The sequence below is a fragment of the Xenopus laevis genome, chromosome 2L, assembly GCF_017654675.1.
Source record: "Xenopus laevis strain J_2021 chromosome 2L, Xenopus_laevis_v10.1, whole genome shotgun sequence".
Classification (NCBI taxonomy): Eukaryota; Metazoa; Chordata; class Amphibia; order Anura; family Pipidae; genus Xenopus; species Xenopus laevis.
This window is the reverse complement of record NC_054373.1, coordinates 65,918,008-65,940,698: the sequence shown is the minus strand read 5'-3', so window position 1 is coordinate 65,940,698 and position 22,691 is coordinate 65,918,008. Positions and strand designations below refer to the sequence as shown.

Here is a 22,691-nt window from a genome sequence, read left to right as displayed (position 1 = left end):
TGAGTCTTGGGAAAGCATCTTCTGAGACTGACACAAGATAGGCGAATTAGGGGCTAGTTGCATTGCGTTCTTCTTACTCTGTTTTTCATATGTTTTACCCATGAACTTGGATGCCATCATGGGAAGGGACCTTAAACTAATGGGTAATAACTTTCAGAGACACCAGGTGAATTTACCCTTTTTTTTTCCTTTTTTTAATAGTCTTTTCTAGTTTTCTATTTTCTTTTCTAGTTTTCTATTTTTTATTTGATTATTTTTCTGTTTTTATACTTTTTCTTTACTTTTTTGTTTGATTTTGTTTTAAAGGATGTATTCTCCTGAGGAGTAAGGATTCCCTCAAATAGGAAAATAATGACCTCAATAAAGTTCAAGTTCTCCACACAGACACTATAGAACCAGTATTAAACAGATTTTAAAACTTTGGTGGGGTAACTGGGCCAACACAATATGTGAATAGAAACTCCATCATGCAGATAAAAGAAATTGTAGCTTTGAATAAGTAGGTACCAAGAACAGACAGAACATGGCGACGTTGCACTTGTCATTCACCACACACTTTAAAATGCTCAGCGTGACAGAAGTTTCTGCCTTGGCAACAGTTCACTTTGACGGCAGAGGTAAACTTTTATCTAACCTACGCTCTCAAAGCAGAGAAAGCCCTGAGGGAATTCTTGCAGTTATAGAGATGAATCACTTAGCCGCCCTTTGCCACGACCTTTACTTCAGGTTGCGCTTTTTCACTTAGTGCCGCTTCACTGACTACAGCAGAGCCACTGCAGGAAGGCTCTGACCTTCCCTGAAGTCTCCCCTTCACCTCCTATGACTTTAAAGTTAAACTGCTAGAAAAAAGCAGATGAGTATGGCAGATTTATAACGCTGGTCTGTGGAGCACTGCTTTTAAGCCTCCATTCCTGTAGGCGCCGAACCAGGAAGTCGGGTTATATTTTTCCTTTAAGCTCAGTTGAAGATTGGTTCACTGACTGGAATGCAGTATTGCCAATGAAATAGTCTCATAAGAGTGTAGACTTACCCCTTAAGTAATGAGAGGCTTTATGTTTGTCCAGGTGCAGTAACCAATACATTTTTTAACATAAATAATAAAACAGTTGATTTAAACAGCTAATTAATAAACATATTCTGGATGGTAACTACAGATGACTCGACCTGTAAACTTTATTATAGGTATGGGATTCATTATCCGGAAACCCGTTATCCAGAAAGGTCTGAATTACGGAATGTCTGTCTCCCATAGACTCCATTTTATCCAAATACTCCAAATTTTTAAAAATGATTTCCGTTTTCTCTGTAATAATAAAACAGTACCTTGTAATTTATCCAAACTAAGATTTAATTAATATTTATTTGAAGCATAACCAGCCTATTGGGGTTATTTAATGTTGAAATGATTTTCTAGTAAACTTAAGGTATGATGAGCATTCTGGATAAAAGGTCATATACCTGCATTACATAACACCATTATTTTGTTGCTTACTGGGAAGTGGTTAGAAAAGAACTGGTAGAACTAGAAGAAATATAAAAAGGGATTGTGGGGCAAACCTACAGTAGGCTAATATAAGCGCATAAGGCAGAGTTACTACTGATCTTACAAAAACTTTTTCACACAGAAGCAAAAACAATCAATATTATACCCCTTCTTTAATATGTTATTATATTCTCTTCAAGAGAGCCCATTTCTAAAAATAAGGCTTTTCAGTCACAAGCTTACAGTCATTATATTGCAAGAATAGAGGCTGCAAAACTAATGCAGTGCTTTTAATGCCCTCAATTATGGTATATGTACCAGGAATACTGTTCAACTGTATTGTTCAAATGATCTTTAATTACTTTGGTGGCTTTATATGTACTGTATGAAGGCTGTGATGCAAACTGCCTGAATTAGCTTCTACAATAATAACCTCTTATTAATCTACACCGATATACACTTAAAGGACCAGTAACTTTTAAATAGCAAAGCCTTTTTAAAAAATAACTTACTGAATCTCCACTTCCGCTTCTGTTTAGAAAAGGCGACACGGCGACCATCCATCCTGCAGCAGTTGATTTCTTCTCCCTGGCTATTTCTCCTGGGCTCGGTCTGGTGCACCCTGCTCTGCCGGCAAGAATGTCAGCCAGCTTCTTCTTCTCCTCCACACTTTCCCCAACCACTAGAACTTTGCCACGGCCAGCATCCCAACTACAGCCGCCAACCTCCCCCACCAATAAGCATCTTTTAATCTTCCGGTGTGCCGGCGCGTGAGGTCAGCTCACGTGCAGTTTGTAACATTCCAGCACATGGCTTCATCCCTCCCAGGCAGCTTTCCGGCCCTTGCTCATTCTCATGTCCTCTCTCTCCCTCTGTTTCTGGAGCAGCAGTAATTCTGTGAGGTTGGATTGGGTTAGCTGCTGAACGCGGCCTACGTGTGAGCCCAGACCAGCACCTCCCTATGTGGAACCCAGCATATGAGCCCAGTGCTATGGGTCCGAGCTACTCTGCCTTTTCTATAACTTTTTGCTGCGACGGGACTTGGGAACGTACCATTATTAGCAGTGTCATAGCGGCTTCGTGCTGTGTCAGTCTGACAATACATGCGCTAGACATACGGCGGCCAGGAGAGATATTGAAGGAGAAGAAATCAACTGCTGCAGGATGGATGGTTGCCCTGTCGCCTTTACTGAAGAGGAGCGGAAGTGGAGTTTCAGTAAGTTCTTTTTTAATAAAGGCTTTGCAATTTAAAAGTTTCATTTGTGTTGGTGTTTATTTATAGATGTATACTAACAAATTTTTTTTGATGTTACTAGTCCTTTAAAGCTAAAATGGAAATCACTACCTACATAAAAAAGGGGATCTTTATAAAGCCACAAAAGCCATGTTGTGCTGCAGTCTAAGGGCAGAGACACACGGGCAGATTCGGGGATATAAGTCGCCGGCGACAAATCTTCTATTCTTTGTCATGACTAATCTCCCTGAAATGTGTTCCCTCCCTTCCCGCCGGCTAGAATGAAAATCGGCGGAAAGGCATTTGGAGCGTTTCGTTTTACAAAGTTGCCTCACGAGGAAACTTCGGGTGACTTCAGAAAACAGAGCTCTGAGTGCCATCCCGCCGGCGTTTTCATTCTAGCCGGCGGGAATACTGTTTGAGCTATTAATAATAACTCTGTCACAAAAAGGAATTAAGCTCAAACCAAGAGATGGTCTGTTTATCCTGCTCTTGATTCTGCTCACTTCATTGTAGCTATATATTCTAGTTTTCATATAAGGTTATGCTACTCACAGGCTTTTGTAAACAGTTTACAAATAATAAACACAGAATTTAATTATAACCAATGAGTGCATTAAATAATCTTAATGCTGCAGTACTGTATTTCAACCTAGGCCTAGGTACTGTATTTTAAACGACCCTGACCTGATCCACACCTGCAATACTATCTCTCCCCTGCCGCCCTCCCTCCCCCAATCATATCAAAGTAATTATAAGGTGCGCTGGGGGGAAGGGGCTGGTGGTGAGTGGGTGAACGAGTGGCGGGGCGACCCTTGATTGGCCGCGGGCCCCTGAAGTGGCAGCCCCAGTGGGGCATGCAGTGTCTGTGTTCGACAGTCGTATCGGAGGAATGCTGCAACACCATCTGATGTTCCTGTTGCTTACCTTGTTTTCTGTTGAATCCGATTTGATGCCTGCGTTTTGGCGCAGAGCATCAGACCCGGCACAATCGCGGGGAAATCGTCCGTGTAGTTGTATCCTAATTCAGCACGCCAATGTGAGCTCTGATTCATTTGGTGCAAGTTACTTGCATGTGTGAACAGGTTAATTCCAGGTCTCTCTGTAATCTGCACGTAGCATGAAGAAATCAAACCAGAAGTGCTGCACTGCTGCGAATAGTAGAATCTCCAGGCACAAATACCTGTGTGACTTGAGTTTCAATGTGTCCAGTTTTGTTGTTTGTAGCCCTTATGTTTAATACCAGTTCTTCTCATATGTATGTACTGCTAAAACATCATTTGAAAACTGCCTGCCGGTAGCATATCCTCACAATGTTCCTGTGTTTATTTATGCTGATGATTTAGGCTGTACTGCTAATTCATGTTGGTAATTATCAGCTGAGTGATAATGGACTGAAGATACATTCATTAACTATGTTCTTGCAGAAATCATTTATCAACAATTTAATCTGATGCAGCAGCATCCTGTTTGTCTCCTTGTAATCCTGTACAAAGGCAACATTTGTACATACAGACCTCTGCAGAACAAATGGCGCTTGATGCCGCATTTGTCTTAATTAAAAATAATGTAGTTCCACTTCAGTACTCTATGTTTTACAGAGTAACTAAAGGCATTCCCAGCTGGTTTAGTCACATGCAAATATATCTTCTTGATATAACTAGTTTAAAGTCATGTGGATGCTAACACTTTTATGTATAGCAAATACTGGTATAATTACAATCAGAAAAAAGGCTGAAGTCTGTTACATAGGTAATGTAACAGAAGTAGCAGTGGCGTAACTAGATGCTAATGGGCCCCACAGCAAATACATTTTAGGGCCCCCAACATGCTCATGTGGAGCATAAGGAAAATAATTAGCACAATGATGGAAGGGTTGCCATGGATAAGTAGCATGTCAACGAGACGAGAAACGATTAGAAGTGCTGCCTCGGCAACGAGCTCCCTTAAGAGAAGAGTGACATGAGCACTATTGTCATTGAAACCTCTGAGGAAGTCAGGTCTCTGACGAAACGTGTCAGGCGAAACAAGGAGCGAACTTCTGACGTCATCCCCAGGCACCCAGATGTGGAACACGCGGTGGAGAGGCAACGCTGGTCAGGGCACGATCGATACGAGTGCAGGTGAACTTTTTGACTGGGGAATTTGTGATGCTTGAAACATTGCTACAATTGTGAGTGTGATTTTAAGAAAAAATTATCACTTAAAAGTAAAAGTACACTACATTATTGCTCCATTTTTAAAGCTACAACGAGGGGCCGTATACGTCAGGGGTGTCCAAACTTTTTGCAACGAGGGCCAGATTTGGTGAGGTGAAAATGTGTGGGGGCCAACCATTCAGCCTGACCTCCATTAAGAGGTAGCTAGCTTGTGATCAGGATCATTCATTCCTGGAGATGGACACGTACACAGCGTTTAGGAAGTGGAGAAGTGGAGTCTGTTTGGACTTATTCTCCGCGCCTCATTTAAACAAGAAATCACATAGCCGTAGCAGTAATATTTGGGCACATGATTAGCGAAACGATCGTCTATAAGAAGTATTCGATAGCAGTGCATCACTCCGTGCCAGTACGAGTCTATTGCTAACACCTTCAGCACACAGGCAGCAGTATAGATCAAGTGGCAGATCATTTCACTAATGTGCCCAAATATTACAGCTACGCGATTCCTGATTGCACTGTGCTGGGGGGCCACATTATTATTAAATTCATGATAGAGGCTGAGGGCCGGTGTAAATTTGAAAACGGGCCGCAATTGGCCCCCAGGCCTGATTTTGGACATGCCTGGTATACATTGACCAAGACTAAGTTACTTTGATGGGCACAGATTAATAGTAAACCTTTGTAAGTATCCTTCGAAACCACACGTGGTGATTTAAAACTATCATGCATGTGAGCTACATGAGCGTGTTGTGTATGTGAACTCAGCTGAAAGTTTCGAAAGTGGGCTAGATAGACCAAAAAGAAGGTGTAAATATTACTACACTATATATTACTATTTTGCTATACTGCTTGTTTTCCCTAAGCTGTTTTAGCTCTGACTCTGTGCTAATTGAAAGAAGTTTTTGTTATGTTTTGGTAGCCGAGGATGAGTAGAGTATAACAGTGCTTTATTAGTAGAGTCATGCAGGCATTACACAACAGTAAGCTTTCACTTTTAAGCTACCAGGAAGTATGCACAGTTCTTTCCAAGAAAGTGCTTCTTTCAGACTTCTGTTGAATCGCTCGATTTCTCCATTTGCTTGTGGGTAATACATTGAAGATTTCCTATGCACAATATTCCTCTCTCTCAGAAATGATTTAAACTCATATGAGACAAACTGTGGTCCGTTGTCTGATATTAACTCCTTTGGATTACCTTCTCTGCTGAAGACTGTAGACAGAAATGTTATTACTGTAGCTGGTGTTAACTTTGTGTACAAAGTTCTTTGCACAGCCCAGTGAAGTGTTGCTTTGTGGTGAAATTTTAGACACTGGCTGTGTGGCAGGTACTGGTGCTTTAGTAATGAGACCATCAACTAATTGTAGGTTTAATGCAGCAAAGAGATCCCTTCCAAGGATAGCAGTAACCTTATTCACAATGTAAAAGTCACATTTTGCAGTATTTGATTCAAATTGTACAGTCACTGGGAAGCAACCAAGCACAGGGATTGGATCCTTTACGTAACAGACCAGTTTAAAGGCAGGCGCAACAAGCAGATCTTTTGCAAAGTATTTCAAGAAAATATCCTTTGGTAGTATAGAAACAGCTGAACCTGTATCAAGTATCAGGTTAATGGAATGTCTTTTGTCAGCAGAAGCAGTACTGACATTGCAGTGCATATAAACGTGTAAATGTACCAGCTTTATCCACACTTAATACATTTGTAGAAGTGACTTCATGAACATCTTTAGCAGAACTACAGCAGATCTTAGCAAAATGTCCTACTTTTGTGCAGTTGTGGCACTGTTTAGCTTTTGCAGGACATATAACATAATTTGCAGTGTTGTGTTGCACCACATCGAAAGCAGTATTTTTTTATTTGTATTTGCTGCACAGTTTTGCAGTGAATCCCTTTCCTTAGCACTGTATTTTGCCTGTGACTGTGCATTATTATTATTATTAGGCCACAGTGTTGAATTCACAATCTGTACATTCCCAGTAGTTCCCTGACTCAGAGTTTTAGCCTCTGCCGCTTCTCTCTTAGCATTTCCTCTGTTAGATTCCCAAACTCACAGGTAACAACCAGCTCTCTCAAAGCTGCTATAAATTGTTCTGTGGATTCGCCATTACGCTGTCCACGTTGGCGGAATTTATATCTTTCAGCAACCACATTTATTCTTGGCATGAAAAAGTTCTTTATAGCAGCAAGGGCAGTTTCATAAGTATCATCGGGTAATGGTAATGTATAGGATATACGCTGTCCCTCTGCTCCAAGGCAGTGAATAAGTAAAGCATGCTTTCTAGCAGCAGAAATCTCCCTTTGGTCACCAGCAATAATGTAATTTTCAAACATACGGATCCAAGCAGTAAAAGGTATGGTAGGCTCACCAGGGTTTGGAAGAAAAGGTGCAGGCTGTTGAAGATGTAGAAGAGCCATCCTTGTTGCTATTTGTTATGTTTTGATAGCCGAGGATGAGTAGAGTATAACATTGCTTTATTAGCAGAGTCATGCAGGCATTACACAACAGTAAGCTTTCACTTTTAAGATACCAGGAAGTATGCACAGTATGTCTTGAGCACAGTGACATCTACAAGCCATTTGCATAAACACCACAGTTTTGTCATTAATTAGGGCCTTATGGTGCCCCCTATACTTCCTGGGCCCCACTGCAGCCACTGGTTCTGCTTCCTCTGTAGTTACGTCCCTGAGAATTAGTGTTAAAGAAGTAGTGTTAAAGAAGTCACCAAGGCATTCTGTGACCATAAAAATACAAGAAAGCGAATATATTACCTAATTTCCCCAGAGTCTCTCCTGATAGTCGATGCCCGGTGTTGTCTGATGAAGGGGCACGCCCCCGAAACGTTACATCACTTGACTAAATAAACTTGCAGGGGTGATCCCCGCTACACCAGCTTGTGTTGTTCGGCTAATTTTCTATATACATAAAAATACAAGACAAGATATCAAGATGCTGTGTTCCTAGGCCCTCACACCAGACCTCCCAATTGCATCCCCCCAACCTCCCACCACTTGCATCATGCCAACCTCCCCACCTAGTGCGATAATGTACATTGCAAAGTTTATTACATTGCAAACCTAATTTCTGTGTTGCAGAAATGAAGGTGAAATTTTTTTTGGTGCATCATAATAGAATGCCCATAAGGAGTGAGCCAGGAACTGGGAACAACAGGACTATGACAAGGCTACGAAGGAGGGAACTGGAAGAGGGTGTTGGGGATTATGGGTGTTCTAGTTCCTGGGTTGCTGTGGGGATGGGTGGAGACACAAGGGATTACAAGAGGAAGTGAAGGGAGTTTTCTCTTTTACTGTTTTACCTCGTTTTCTCTTTTACCTTGAACAGCTCCCACCCAGCCTCCTCAGAACAAGGGGGGTAGGAGGAGGTATTAGCGTAGTATCACAGTGGGAGGGGCTCCCCTGTGGAGGAACGGGTGATAGTGGCGTCAAGTGTAGGGCATAACAGGGGTTAGGCCTGGGGCAAGGGGTTACAGAGGCGTGCACCTCATTCTTGGGTACAACTGTTTGCAGCCTTCAGCGGCTATCAGATCGGGATGGGCGAATTTTTTCGCCTTGTTTTGCCGCAGAAATTACACCCATAGACTTGTATGGTGTCGTGCGTAAAAAAAAAAGACGCGTGTCAAAAAAAGTTTGACGCCCATAGACTTTAATGGGCGTAGGATACATTTCGCCGGGGTCAAATTCGCCCCATCCCTAATCAGATGTTACAAAAGTTAATAGTTAAATATTATATAAATGTGATTCTGCATTACCCTACATTTGAATGGTGTTGGTTTATTTTGGTTGTTATTTATGTAATAAGTAAATAAGCTACACCCTTTTCATCCAAGATATCACATGTGGTTGGTTTGTAATTTTAAGGAAGGTGGGAGGAGCTTGGAGTTCTTGGGAGAAGACGGTCAGAGTGATGCATACATGCATACATTCATTAATACATACATTCTGGTAGCAGACCGGTTGCCTAGGGGACACTGTCTGCACGGCATGTTTATTAATGTCTTCATTTTAAAGGGGTAGTTTGCTTTTGAATTAACATTTAGTGTGATACAGACAGTGATATTCTGAGACATTGTGCATCTGGTCTTTATTTTTAGTGTTTTTTTAATTATTTAAAGTTAAAGAACTGGGGTTGCCAAACAAATTGGTATGATTTACCTTTCCTTAACATCTAAAAATAAAAGTGTTTTAAAGTAATAAAAATATAATGCAATGTTGCCCTGCACTGGCAAAACAGTTGTGTTTGCTTCAGAAACACTACTATTTTTTATATAAATATGCTGCTGTGTAGCAATGGGGGTAACTAATCAAAGGAGAAAAGGTCAAGTTACACAGCAGATAAGCTCTGTAGAGCATAATGGTATTATTTGTTATCCACTATTTACCCTGTGCCATAAAGCCTTTTTTCAATTTCTGCCATTGCTACACAGCAGCTTGTTTATATGACCTATAGTAGTGTTTCTGAAGCAAACACATCAGTTTTACCAGTGCAGGGCAACAGTACATGATATTTTCATTACTTTAAAACACTTTAATTTTGTGGTGTTACTGTTCCTTTAACTTTTTGTTCAGCAGGTCTCCAGTTTGGAATTTCAGCAGCTATCTTCTCTGTAAAGTAAAGGGCATATTTATTATACTGTGTAAAAAAACGTTGTTCCAATTCTTCAATCATTGCCTATATAACAACAGCGTACTTATCTTTGTACTAATTTGCGTACCTCCGAAAACAAATCCAGCATAACTGGAAGCAGCCTCCTGAAAACAGAAGGGGGGAAATTCTGCAATCTTTTATTGTGATTTTTTTACATGGTTTTTCCTAGAGTATCGTCCGACGGAACTTGCTTTCTGCAGCTTTTACACTGTTTCTTCAGCAAATTTGTGTTATACAGCATAATAAATAGGCCCCTAAATGTCATTCCCAATCCAAAGGCAATACTCTCACTTTTAAACAGGCAGTTCACATTTATATTATCTGAATGCAGCCAGTGGAGATGGGATTTAGGGAGACTAGCTAGTATAATAGTGCAGTAGTCTATAGTGGAGAGTATGAGGGCCTAGACTAGTGTTCTAGTGGTACAGGGGCAGATGAAGGGACATATTTTCATAATGTGTCTTCGAAAGAAACAGCATGATCTTGCAAGGTATGCAATGTGGAAATTGAGGGATGGGTCTAAGGGAATACCTGGATAGCTGCCTTGGGAGACTGGATAGAGGATGACAGTTGACTGTAATGTTAAATGGAAGTAGGGGGCCGGATTAGGTGGGAATAAATCTTGTTAAATGTAAAGTAAAATTAAAGTTAACATAAATGTAAATTTAAGTTTGTGTATGTATAGTATGGGCAAAAAAGCATGTTTTGACTGTATAGTAGTCTGTAAGCTGTTTATCAGGAAGGGAACTTACATTAGAGACATAAGATTCCAGGAGTTGCAGTCGAACAAAATTGCTTTATTAACATTGCCGCACTTCCTCCTTCCACAGGGCTCAGATCTCCCATGGTTCCACTTACAGTACCTTCGGTATTTGCACCCATTCAGGGGGGATATACAGAACCATGCACCCCTCAAGTGCACTCCTCGGTTTCTCTGGTGTCCCTTCCCACTCACACCTTAGCCTGGAGTGTCCTACCCAGGCCACGATTTGTGGAAAGGCCACCTAGGCCCGGACCTAGGGCGGCAGGATTTTAGGGGGGCGGCATGCTGCCCAACCACACCCACATTGGTTCAAAAATACTGGGGATGGGCTGGAGATACAATCGTTTTTTAAATTTCCCATGCACCAATCCCCATTTTCTCCAGTCCAAATGGTGAAAATTTGCACGAATAAAGGGGTGGGGCAACAAACTGCAGTGTGCCTAGGGGCGCCCACTTTGTAAATCCAGCCCTGGTCCTACCAGGAGTCCAGTCACAATCGCTGGCTCAAGCAACTTTAAAATACATTTAAACAAATTTGAAGTGATGAAATTTGACAGAAATGCTTCAGACTCATTAGAAGGTTGTTTTATACTGCCAAAGATAGAACTGGTTTGGGACTGATAAACTTTGAAACATATTGATAGTAGTCATTTGTCAACACTGCACCAATTTGCACCTGGGTGGTAACCCATTGTAACTAGTAAGTAAGTAGCATTTTTCAGCCAGCTGCAGGTATGATAGTGTGGACACTTTTGATTGCCTGCCATGGGCTACTACCCAGGTTCAAATTTACCCATTGTTGATAAATGAGTACCATTTGGGCCTTGTTTACTATTAGCAGATGCAGAGGTAAGTCTAAAATACCATATATAAAGTTCTTGTACCTTGCTTGTATTGTTCATAGCATCAAAATATTGATTACTACTAATGTATTAATTATAAGGCAAATGCAACCCTGTTATTTACAACTTACAATTACCAGGTATAAAGTTCAGAGTGCTTTTTGCACCTGGTGCCCATTCACCCTTTTTGGCAACTAAACTATATATAACATAATATATGATGTGACCATATTTTCCTATTGGAATTGTGTAGTTGCTGCTTTGAGCCAACAACAGGGGACCTTTTTACCCATAATGTGGATCACCGTACCAGAGGCCACCCCTTTAAACTAGAAGAAAAGAACTTTTATTTGAAGCATCGTAGGGGGTTCTTCACAGTCAGCACAGTGAGGTTGTGGAATGCACTGCCGGGTGATGTTGTGATGGCTGATTCAGTTAATGCCTTTAAAAATGGCTTGGATGATTTTTTGGACAGACATAATATCAAAGGCTATTGTGATTCTATAGTAAGTATAGGTATGAGTATATAGAATTTATGTAAAAGTAGGGAAGGGTGTGTGTATGGATGCTGGGTTTTCATTTGGAGGGGTTGAACTTGATGGACTTTTGTCTTTTTTCAACCCAATTTAACTATGTAACTATGTAACTAGGTAACATCTGTCCTTTCTTTTTACCTCAAATCTACCTCTATATGCAAAATGTTTTTTTTGGGGGTTTTTTTTTAAAAGGAAGCCATAAGGTTCATGCGTCAGTGAGCAGCACTTATTGTCAGCGATACAGAATACTGCAGACAGGCATGTAGTATGACCTATATGGTCGGACATGAACAACAAAATAATTTATTTTCTTTATGAAGCTTAGCAATTAAAGTATCTAGACATGATTTCCTTGGGTCACAAATGTAGACTTGGCTGTGTACAATATACTTCAGAAATCATCTCTGATGCAAATGTAGTGAGACCTCAATCCTACCATGTACTTCTCCATACTTCTCTAGTATAAAACTTTGTATGCGACTTGTGAAGGGTGGTGAAGAAAATAACTAGGACATTAATAGAAGCTATTTCAAGGTTTTCCAAGCAGTAAATAAAAGCAGCTGCAATGTATCTTCATTGTGACAGAATCCTCAATACATTATTAATGATTCCTATATCAAACATTCACTCTATGCATTTTCCCCATCCATCATAGTCACCCCATCTGTGTATTCTGGCTCTAAAACTGACCCACCAATTGCCCATACCCAAGACATTCAACATGCAAATCAGGAGCACAATAAAGGAACATGGCTAGCATTACCATAGGACCAGATCCTGCTAACCGTCTTATCTGAAAGACCACATTTTCATTTTGTGAAACCCAAAGAGCTATACCAGGCACTTGCAAAATACAATCTCTTTCCCTATTGAATAGCATTATTATTGCTAACATCACAATGCCACTTATAGACGAAGGCTGTCGGGAAGTCAGATGTACAATGGGCTAGATGTATTTATGTATTTAATTTGATTTTACCATGAATTTTTATTTCAAGATAACAAGAGTCCTTTGTTTTTGTCAATTTCTTTTACTGAAAGTTTCCAAGTTTCTATACCTTAGGATATATATTATTTCTAAATTCACTATTGTGAAATATATGAAGCATAATGTACCCCTCTAATGTAATTTAAAAGGCAAAGTACACCAGGAGTTTGATGACACTATGTACACAGAAGTTTTACAGCTTATGCTACCCCCAGACATCTCACTACCATTCTTAACAAGTACTTTCAATGTCATTGACTCCAATGCATTTCAGCAAAGTTTCACAAAAATCGATATTAAAGCAAAACATTTCCAATATGCTTGCATTTACAGCATGGGGTACATTATGGCTATTGTAGAAATGACATAGGAGTTTGCCTACTAATGATATAAATATATATTTTTGCAGTTTATTTGAGACATTTTAGAGGCATGTTATAGCATACAGATAAAACAGGTGATTCTTATTAGGCTTTTTGGTGCATACATGTATAAATTATAATGGTACATTTTTAAAATATATTTAAATATATATATTGTGGTAAGGTCACTATCAGGATACCTGGGAAACTCCAGGATGGAGCTTACATATCTCCCAGGTTCCTAACAGAGGTTCCGGGACTGCTAGTCCAGCTCGGGTGTTTTAGATCTACCGGAGGCATTTCAGGTGGATCATTAAAAAGGCAGCTCCCAGTCTGGGGACAGACACGGGAAAGCTGCCTGTGTAAATTCACTGAAAAGCTTGGATTCACAATAAGGTTGGGACTGTGTTTTTCCTACAGGTGGTGGCCTACTCCTGGTCAGTTAGTAAGGACAAATGACCTGTGTTAGTTAGAAGCCCATTGAGTGGCAAGGATTCTTTTTTTTGGACTATTTATTTGTTTCAAGTGAAAATAAACTCCCTGAAAGATACTACACTCTCATGACTTGTAATTGTGCCGTGGGCTGCTGTACCCCAGAAAGCTGATCCCAGATACCTAACCCCTGACATAATAAATATATAGTTTCTTGGTTGCATGATAACAGCTTTGCTTAGGGACACCCTAAACACAGAGAATCATCTGCGGAACCTGACACTTGTAACCCCCGGATGTTGGTCTATATGTAGAACAAGCACTTCTGCTGGATCTTTGCAATAGGAAGTGATGAAAGGTACAGATCCTGTAATGAGTGAATGCTGGCAGGGCTGTATTTATTTTACTATTTGTATACGCAGTATGGCGACGTATTAGAAAGCTTTCCAAGCTCCTGATAGATTACAATAAAGTAGTGTTTAACCTTAGCTTTTCAGAAGTATGGCACAGGCTACCGATTCCCATGAACATCACCTGCATGCAGGTTATATGCTCATATTCCTGTTCTTTTGACTTTTAGGTTCTAAATGTGATATCTGTCTTCTCACTTATTTCTAAGGCAAAGCATAATGTGCTGTCTCATTTTGCAGGTCCCAATGTACATCTGGGCATACAAATTATATTACAAGGGATGAAACCAAAACATAGACTTTTGGTGTTTGTTCCAAGAGCTTTGCTGTCACAAGGAGCTCCCCAGAGAGCAATGAAGGCAGAAAGTGGTGAAATAGTAAGCATGCTATGGCCGGATGGTGAAAGTCGGGCACTATGAGCATTGCTCAAGCTATGGCCCTTTAAGTAGTTTTACACTAACTGAAAGGCTAATAAGGTTGGGTAGATCCACTTCAAAAAACGATTGGCAAAAACTGGTAAAGTATGTATTGTCTCAGGCTCCACCACTGCTTAAAAAAAGCCATGACCAAGAGATCCTGTACACAAATCTTGACCTATAAGGCCGGTGGCACACGTGACATAAGCATATGCTGTGACATTTATTTAGTGCTAAATTAAAATGCATATTGTGCATTTTACTGTTATGATGGCTCAGATTTAATTTTAGTATGGCCTTCTAAGGATGCCAAGCTATAAAATACATTGGCCAGTTGTCTAGCATCTAATAATTCCATCAATTACATGCACCCCGCGGGCATTACTAAACTGTGGACACCTTATTGATGCCTTGAATTTAGTAACTTCGCAATAAATCTGTAAGGTGCAAAGCAGTGCAGATGTTTTTTTTTTTATGCTTAATATAGCAAACCAGCAAATATATAGGTTACTAGGTTACCAGTCCTGGATCACTGTTACTGCACAGCACTTATAGGTGTTTTGAAAATGAAGAGACACATGCTGGATCTTTTGAATGCCACTGAATATTTACATTTTTGTTTGTGTTTTGCCATGTCCAAATATAAAACATTAGCCAAATAAAAAATAATTATAACTGACCTACACCCAAAATCCATCAACACTCTTATTGTAGGACCCAGCAAATCGCTGCATAAAAAAAAATCAAGCCAAGGGAAGTGGTTTAACAGAAATACAAACTGCTTGTAGCAGGAAATGAAGAGGGAGGGGGCAGAGCGAAAGAATGAGGCTGTGAGAAGAGCTTCCGCTTGCTGCTATGAGGGCTGAGCGCAAACTGCAGATGCTGAGAGAGTTTAAGTCAGATAGAGACTGACAGACAACACCACTATTGCATGGTGTAACTCAAGGATGGTACACGAATATCACAGCAAATGTACTGTTCTGTGTAATGTGTACCCTCCTGCCTTAAATTAAGGAAGCAGACTGCAACTGAGTGCACCAAAGCAGAAGAATACAGAATGACATTCAAGGGTTAGATATGGCTTGCTGAATCTTTAAGGATCTGTCACTTCACTGGCTACACACAGGTTACTCTGTTGAGGGCGTCCATGACGGTCAGCGGAAGTATGAGCAGTGGGTACTGCAGCCTGGAGGAAGACATTGAAGATTATTTCTTCACAGCAAGAGAAAACCTTTCCAGAAAGACTGCAAAGGTAGAACAGACTTATATATATATATATAGAGAGAGAGAGAGAGAGAGAGAGAGAGAGAGAGAGAGAGAGAGAGAGAGAGAGAGAGAGAGAGAGAGAGAGAGTAACTATTCTCTTGGTGTTGAAGGGTCTCAAACCATCCAGAGGCTAAATAGAAATGAATCTATCATTAGCAGGAACACAGCTTTTTATTTGCAGATATCTTTCCTATACAAGGGTATCTATGTGGAACAAATACAAAGATTCTGCTTTAAGAGAGGGATGCTGGTGTTAGCAGATCTCATTGTAAGCAGAAGCCAAAAGCTATTATGCACTTGAAATGTCTGATTCTGAATGTATCTCAAAAACAGCATGTTATTTTGTTGTTTTTTTTCAAGTAGATTATAGTTGTCTTTAGTGTTCTGCTACTGCACACTCCAGTAGTACTACACATGTGCACAGCTTGTATAAGCTATGCATTATCTGTGTCCTTGCTACATAGTCTCACTCTGACACACTGGATAGGCTTTCATTCAGGGATTTGATCCAAAGACACATTTCACTTGCTTGATCGCTTAATCTTTAAAACTCTCTGGTTCTGTGTTTGTAAATGCACTTTTAAATCATCTTTTTAAGAAATGGATATTGAAAATTATGGTAATCCCTTCTGTCCTATTTGTGACATTTTAAAGGTAGTAATGAACATGTGAGTGGTTACTAAGTAAGTGTTATAACCTTCCCTTTACACAAATTTGGCCAGAATTTAAAATTCCCGATTTGCAGCATTATAAATGCTCTAGTAGTGATTTTTTAGGATACATTTTCATGGTATATTCAGATAACATTGACTTGGATTGTCGTAAAAGCCAGGGAAACAATCTCATGAGTGTCAATGGTATTTTTTGTGGGGTTTCTTTGTAGGGATTATGAATGTAAATATCCAGGTAATGTTTTTTTCTTTATAGTATAGAAACAACTAAATGTCCTGTATACATAGGCAAGGCATTACGTAAATATTACACTGCACGGAGACAGGCGCATGGAACCTATTATGTTTCACTTGGAAGAAAGCAAAGAAGGTATGAGGCTGTTCTGTGTCCACATTGTATTAATTGTTTTCCATATACACCAACTCTCTTTAAAGTAATCCCTTAGCAGCAGTATACCCCTGTTTGAACATTCATTTAAGCCATGGAGCTTGTGCTTAACATTCTTGCCTTCTTTAAATTATGAAATATGTGGTTACATTTCTTTGTGCAAGTATAAAAGTGACTGTCCAAAGTTTTTGCAAAGTTTTTGAAAACTCTAACATGCTTTCAAATCCTATGTGTTCACACCACTGCAAAATTCTGAGCACTTAGAAGCAAGTAGAAAGCACATTGAACAAAGGAAACAAAGCAATAGCTGCTCTAAAATATTTATTTTTTTAATAAAATATGGGTATGTATAGTATGAAAAAACTGTACAGCCCTAATGACAAATATAAAAAAATAAATAAAACAGAGAACATTGTAGATGAATATATCCTTTTAGAAGGACCTACAGTGGTGTGAAAAACTATTTGCCCCCTTCCTGATTTCTTATTCTTTTGCATGTTTGTCACACTTAAATGTTTCTGCTCATCAAAAACCGTTAACTATTAGTCAAAGATAACATAATTGAACACAAAATGCAGTTTTTAAATGAAGGTTTACGTTATTAAGGGAGAAAAAAAACTCCAAATCTACATGGGCCTGTGTGAAAAAGTGATTGCCCCCCTTGTTAAAAAATAACTTAACTGTGGTTTATCACACCTGAGTTCAATTTCAAAGGTTATAAAGCCATTTCTAAAGCTTTGGGACTCCAGCGAACCACAGTGAGAGCCATTATCCACAAATGGCAAAAACATGGAACAGTGGTGAACCTTCCCAGGAGTGGCCGGCCGACCAAAATTACCCCAAGAGCGCAGAGACAACTCATCCGAGAGGCCACAAAAGACCCCAGGACAACATCTAAAGAACTGCAGGCCTCACTTGCCTCAATTAAGGTCAGTGTTCACGACTCCACCATAAGAAAGAGACTGGGCAAAAACGGCCTGCATGGCAGATTTCCAAGGCGCAAACCACTTTTAAGCAAAAAGAACATTAAGGCTCGTCTCAATTTTGCTAAAAAACATCTCAATGATTGCCAAGACTTTTGGGAAAATACCTTGTGGACCGACGAGACAAAAGTTGAACTTTTTGGAAGGTGCGCGTCCCGTTACATCTGGCGTAAAAGTAACACAGCATTTCAGAAAAAGAACATCATACCAACAGTAAAATATGGTGGTGGTAGTGTGATGGTCTGGGGTTGTTTTGCTGCTTCAGGACCTAGAAGACTTGCTGTGATAGATGGAACCATGAATTCTACTGTCTACCAAAAAATCCTGAAGGAGAATGTCCAGCCATCTGTTCGTCAACTCAAGCTGAAGCGATCTTGGGTGCTGCAGCAGGACAATGACCCAAAACACACCAGCAAATCCACCTCTGAATGGCTGAAGAAAAACAAAATGAAGACTTTGGAGTGGACTAGTCAAAGTCCTGACCTGAATCCTATTGAGATGTTGTGGCATGACCTTAAAAAGGCGGTTCATGCTAGAAAACCCTCAAATAAAGCTGAATTACAACAATTCTGAAAAGATGAGTGGGCCAAAATTCCTCCAGAGCGCTGTAAAAGACTCGTTGCAAGTTAGCGCAAATGCTTGATTGCAGTTATTGCTGCTAAGGGTGGCCCAACCAGTTATTAGGTTCAGGGGGCAATTACTTTTTCACACAGGTTTGGATTTCTTTTCTCCCTAAATAATAAAAACCCTCATTTAAAAACTGCATTTTGTGTTTACTTGTGTTATCTTTGACTAATAGTTAAATGTGTTTGATGATCAGAAACATTTTGTGTGACAAACATGCAAAAGAATAAGAAATCAGGAAGGGGGCAAATAGTTTTTCACACCACTGTATTTGGTGTTAGGAAACTGCTGGGAGAAGACATAAATTCTGTAATGAGAACTTTAATTCCAAATTAATTTGTTCTATGGCTTTTTTAACAACAGGAAGTAATCAGCCATGATACGAATTTTCCCAATCAGAATCTAAAGGACTTTCTACCTTCTGTGTTGTAATTTCTCCCAAGAATTAAAGCATTTGCATATACATTGCTGAAGTCACATCTAGATCACTAACTTTTAAGAATTATTTACTATTTATTGTTTCTTTAAAGATTTCAGTTAAGCAAGAACATATAGCTTTTACTTCCTGCTGGACTCCCAGCACCCTTCATCTACACGTTGAAGTGCAGAAAAGACAGGTTATTACAGGAATTTAAATATAAAGGAAGCAGAGTTAACTAATAGGGAGGGGGGACAAACAGTATATGGGGTCAAGTATGGCACTGATTGAAAAAGCACTGTCCTTTCTAAAGTTAAGGGTTTTGGGGGGTGTCTAAAATGATTTTGGTATATTCTAATTATGCCGGTGGGCTACTCCATTCCATTATCAAGAGTACAGGACTAAAGTGGTATCTTAGGAAGCAATGACCCATGCCTTCCAATAGAGCTGCGTTTTGAGCAAAGCATTTTTTAAGCAGAAATTAAATAAATTTTGACTAAATTCCTGAACATATTAAGGCTGATGATAAGAAACGTTATATGGTATTCTTTTAGTGTATTACAGACCTATTACAACTTTTCTTATCATCAGCCTTAATATGTTCAGGAATTCCCTCAAACTAGTAACTATAGGAGGAAAGAGGATGATCCCTAGGGTCCAACAATCGGATCATAATGTAGCTAACATGTCCGGTCGGATCGCGGGACCGCATCCACGAATAGATGTGGCCACGATCCAACTGGATTTTTAATCCTGCCCGATCGACATCTGATCGGTCGGGAAAGCCCATCGTAAGGCCCTACACATGGGCCGATAAGCTGCCAACTTGGTCTGTTGGCAGCATTTATTGGCCTGTGTATGGCTATCTTTAGATACCTGACTTAATTCTAGGAGGAATTCCAAAGGTAATCCTTATCTTGGCCATAGATTAGGCCAGTTTAGTCCTGAAAAGTTTACTGCAAATATAAACATCTTTCAATACAATGATACATTTTTTATTCTGGCATTCTTCTGGTATACTTTCAGAGTTCAAGGTATTGTACCACAACACCCCTTAACATGCAGATTCCCTTATCCATTGATCTAAATTTACTGTATTAACAAAAACTGCACAGATAATGTATAACGTGAATTAAAAGCTCCCACTATGAAATAAACACATGAATAACAAACCAATGTCTTGTATGGAACATCAGTGCCATAACATACTCTGTAATGTGAGGATCATTAGTTACTAAAAAGATGGACTTGTCAATCACCCAAGCATCAGGTGATCTTCTTCAGAGGGAGAACTTTTGGAGCAGTGAAATGGAGGGCCAAGCCTGAAGCTCATTTATGGTCATAAAGTTTTATACATTTAAATGAAATATCTAGGATGTGTTCTCCTGAGCACTTTTGTAATTTACCTTTTTTAAAATTCTTGTGTAAGCAGCATCTACAGTCAGAGGTGTCTCTTCAATTGAAGATGAAGATTTCTGACTGTAGATGCTGTAGTGGTACATTGCACATTTTTGCAGTATGCCTTATTGTGAGAGGCTTTTCATTATCACACTTCAGACTACACCAGTATGCAATGTACTGGCATACAGGGAGGGTCAGGAGCTTTCAATACACTGTGTTTGGGATGATGTAGTGCCAGGTCAAGCTGGCCGACCAAGCCGACTGTACGGCCTGCACCCGGGCCCGCCCCTCCTTAGTTACGTTACTGGAGTTAAACAACAAGTAGCCTGTGGAAGGACAAGGGTCGGATGAGGTGTAGGTGACCGAAGAGTTGTTTTCCTAGCCCCCTCAACCATTGCACCTTTGCATGTGCCTATTCTACCTACCCCTAGTTTTGGCCCTGCTGGACATCAAGCATCATTTTTACTGGCCAGGCTGGTTAAATATTAGCCAGTGGCAGCCCTACTGACAGGACACTACACTAGCCCTGTACCAAGACAGAGGGCTTCCTATGCAGGAGATTTTTCATTTGAGAAACCTTCTTCATAGAGAAAGAATCCATTTAAAAGCCTCTTTTTTAAATTGCAAAACGGGGACCACATTCTATATTAAGTGTATGACAGCTTTTAGTTAATCAGTTAATGGAAAGTTTGCAGAGTGTTTTAAACTAATCAAAATCAATTTAGATTTTACATTTTGAAGTCAATTAACATCAGGGTTTTGTTAAAGTGATAAGAAAAAAAGTGGTTGATTCCTTTTTTGCTGCTTTTGTCGTTTGTTGATTTGAGAGTATTGGTTAAAGTTCTCTCTAGTAACTTCCTGTTTGCTGGGAGGAAGTGCAGCAACACTTCTATGGGACTGCTTCTACGTTTCTCCCAAAGATGCAGTTTAAAACACACCACTAAATGTGAGCAAATTTATATAAAATTATGGCTGATCTCCAAGTCACTGCTAACTACAAATATGTACGTTTCACATTGCCTCTGCTGCCTGAACAACAACTGTATAGATTCTCCTAGAGCCAAAAGCTACTTGTGAGCACTGGGATTTGTAGAAGGATGAATATGAAGGAAACTGAATGTTATAGATTAGCCGTTATTTTAGAATGTTATATGCTGTCAGGATTTTCAATCATTTATATAAATGGTCAGAAAACCATGTGTCTTTAGAAGTCACTTTCATAGTGAAACCTAGTTTCAGTTCTCTGAATCCACAAGAATCAATAACAAAACCCTAGGGAGACTTGTACCAATAATATGCAAAGAGGAAAATAATATTCCTTCCTCAATTCAATAAAAATACTCAAACTACAAAATCACACATCTCACTTTACAATATTTAATCTTGATCAATAAAACTCTATTAGATTTGTACAATACCAGCTCAACATATCTTGAAGCCCCTGGGTGTTTGGACCATTTGTACACTGTCATCGCTGCAATCACTGGGGATGTCCTACAAATATAATAATGCCACAGTTCCGCTCAAATTGATTCTCCTTGCTGAAGGTGATTTCACCCCTCCTACTAAGTCCTGCCTTTCATTTCACCCACAAAAATGATTTCATTATTTTACCTGTTTGCTAAGTTTTTATAGTTATTGAATTATGCAAGAAAAAGAAGAGTTATTAGTGTCACATCATTCATATAAAGTAAATAAAAGGAAAAAAAATGAATATAATTCATGCATGAAAAATTATAGAACTCTCAAAAAATGCATTGGTGCATTACATACAGCAAAATTAATTTGTGTCAGCTGTATATATGTCAATCATGTGACCAAAATTTCATATTCATTGAATAAATATGAATAAAATGCCCTGTGTTAATTCATTTCAATCATCACCTAAATAGTTCATATTCAACAACAATCATGGGCTGAAACAATTTAAAACTTAAAAAATTTAATTAATTGGTTAAAATTAATCAGGCAAAATTCATAGGGTTAAAAACACACACTAAATGCCGGCGCACTGACGTCATGCGTTGTGCATACTGAAGTCACTCGACATATTCAGCAGAAGTGACTTCTGCATTCTTCCTCGGCCCCCCTATCCCTCACTCCCTCAGCTCCTTCACCGGATTTCCTAAGAAAAATAAAGCGGAGGGTTCTAAAAAAATAAAATAAAATAGGCACCCCGAGGGCAGCGCAAAAAAAAAGGCGCCACCCTAGGCACAGGCCCTTGGGGGCCTACATATAAATGCGGCTGTTTCTAATGCACCAATTCATTTTTTGAGAGTTGTATAATTTTTCATGCATGAATTATATTCATTATTTTTTTCTTTTCTTCTATTACACTTTATTTACTTTATATGGATGGTGCAACACTAGACTCTTTTTTGGCATTTTTGTCAATGATGATATGTTAGGAAGTTCGGAAAACAGAAAGTAATACGTTTATATAATGCTCATCTAATTCCAGATTACGTATTGCTGTCTTTCTTATTGCAGGTAAAGTTGCTGTACCGTGTAAGCCAGTCAAAATATTACAGGGCAACCCTTCTGAAATAAAAAAATAACAAAAGTGGTATAAAGGTGATACTAATATAATCATATCAAGCTTTCAGAACATTTTAGTTCCTTTTTCAAGCTGATTACCTTTCTGACT

General features: G+C 39.4%; 1 protein-coding gene across 2 annotated transcripts in view; it reads left to right on the top strand.

The window, feature by feature from the left end:
• The window catches only part of rassf5.L (Ras association domain family member 5 L homeolog), a 77,610-nt gene that overhangs the window by 38,893 nt on the left and 16,026 nt on the right, over positions 1–22,691 (top strand). The window contains exon 1 of one of the 2 annotated variants that reach the window (XM_018246476.2): positions 15,112–15,545. The exons of the other annotated variant lie outside the window; for it this stretch is intronic. Within the exon in view, the coding sequence (XP_018101965.1) occupies positions 15,441–15,545 (105 nt within the window). The 5' untranslated portion in view covers positions 15,112–15,440. Of the gene's footprint in view, positions 1–15,111; positions 15,546–22,691 lie in introns of those variants that run through there. 2 annotated transcript variants of the gene reach the window in all.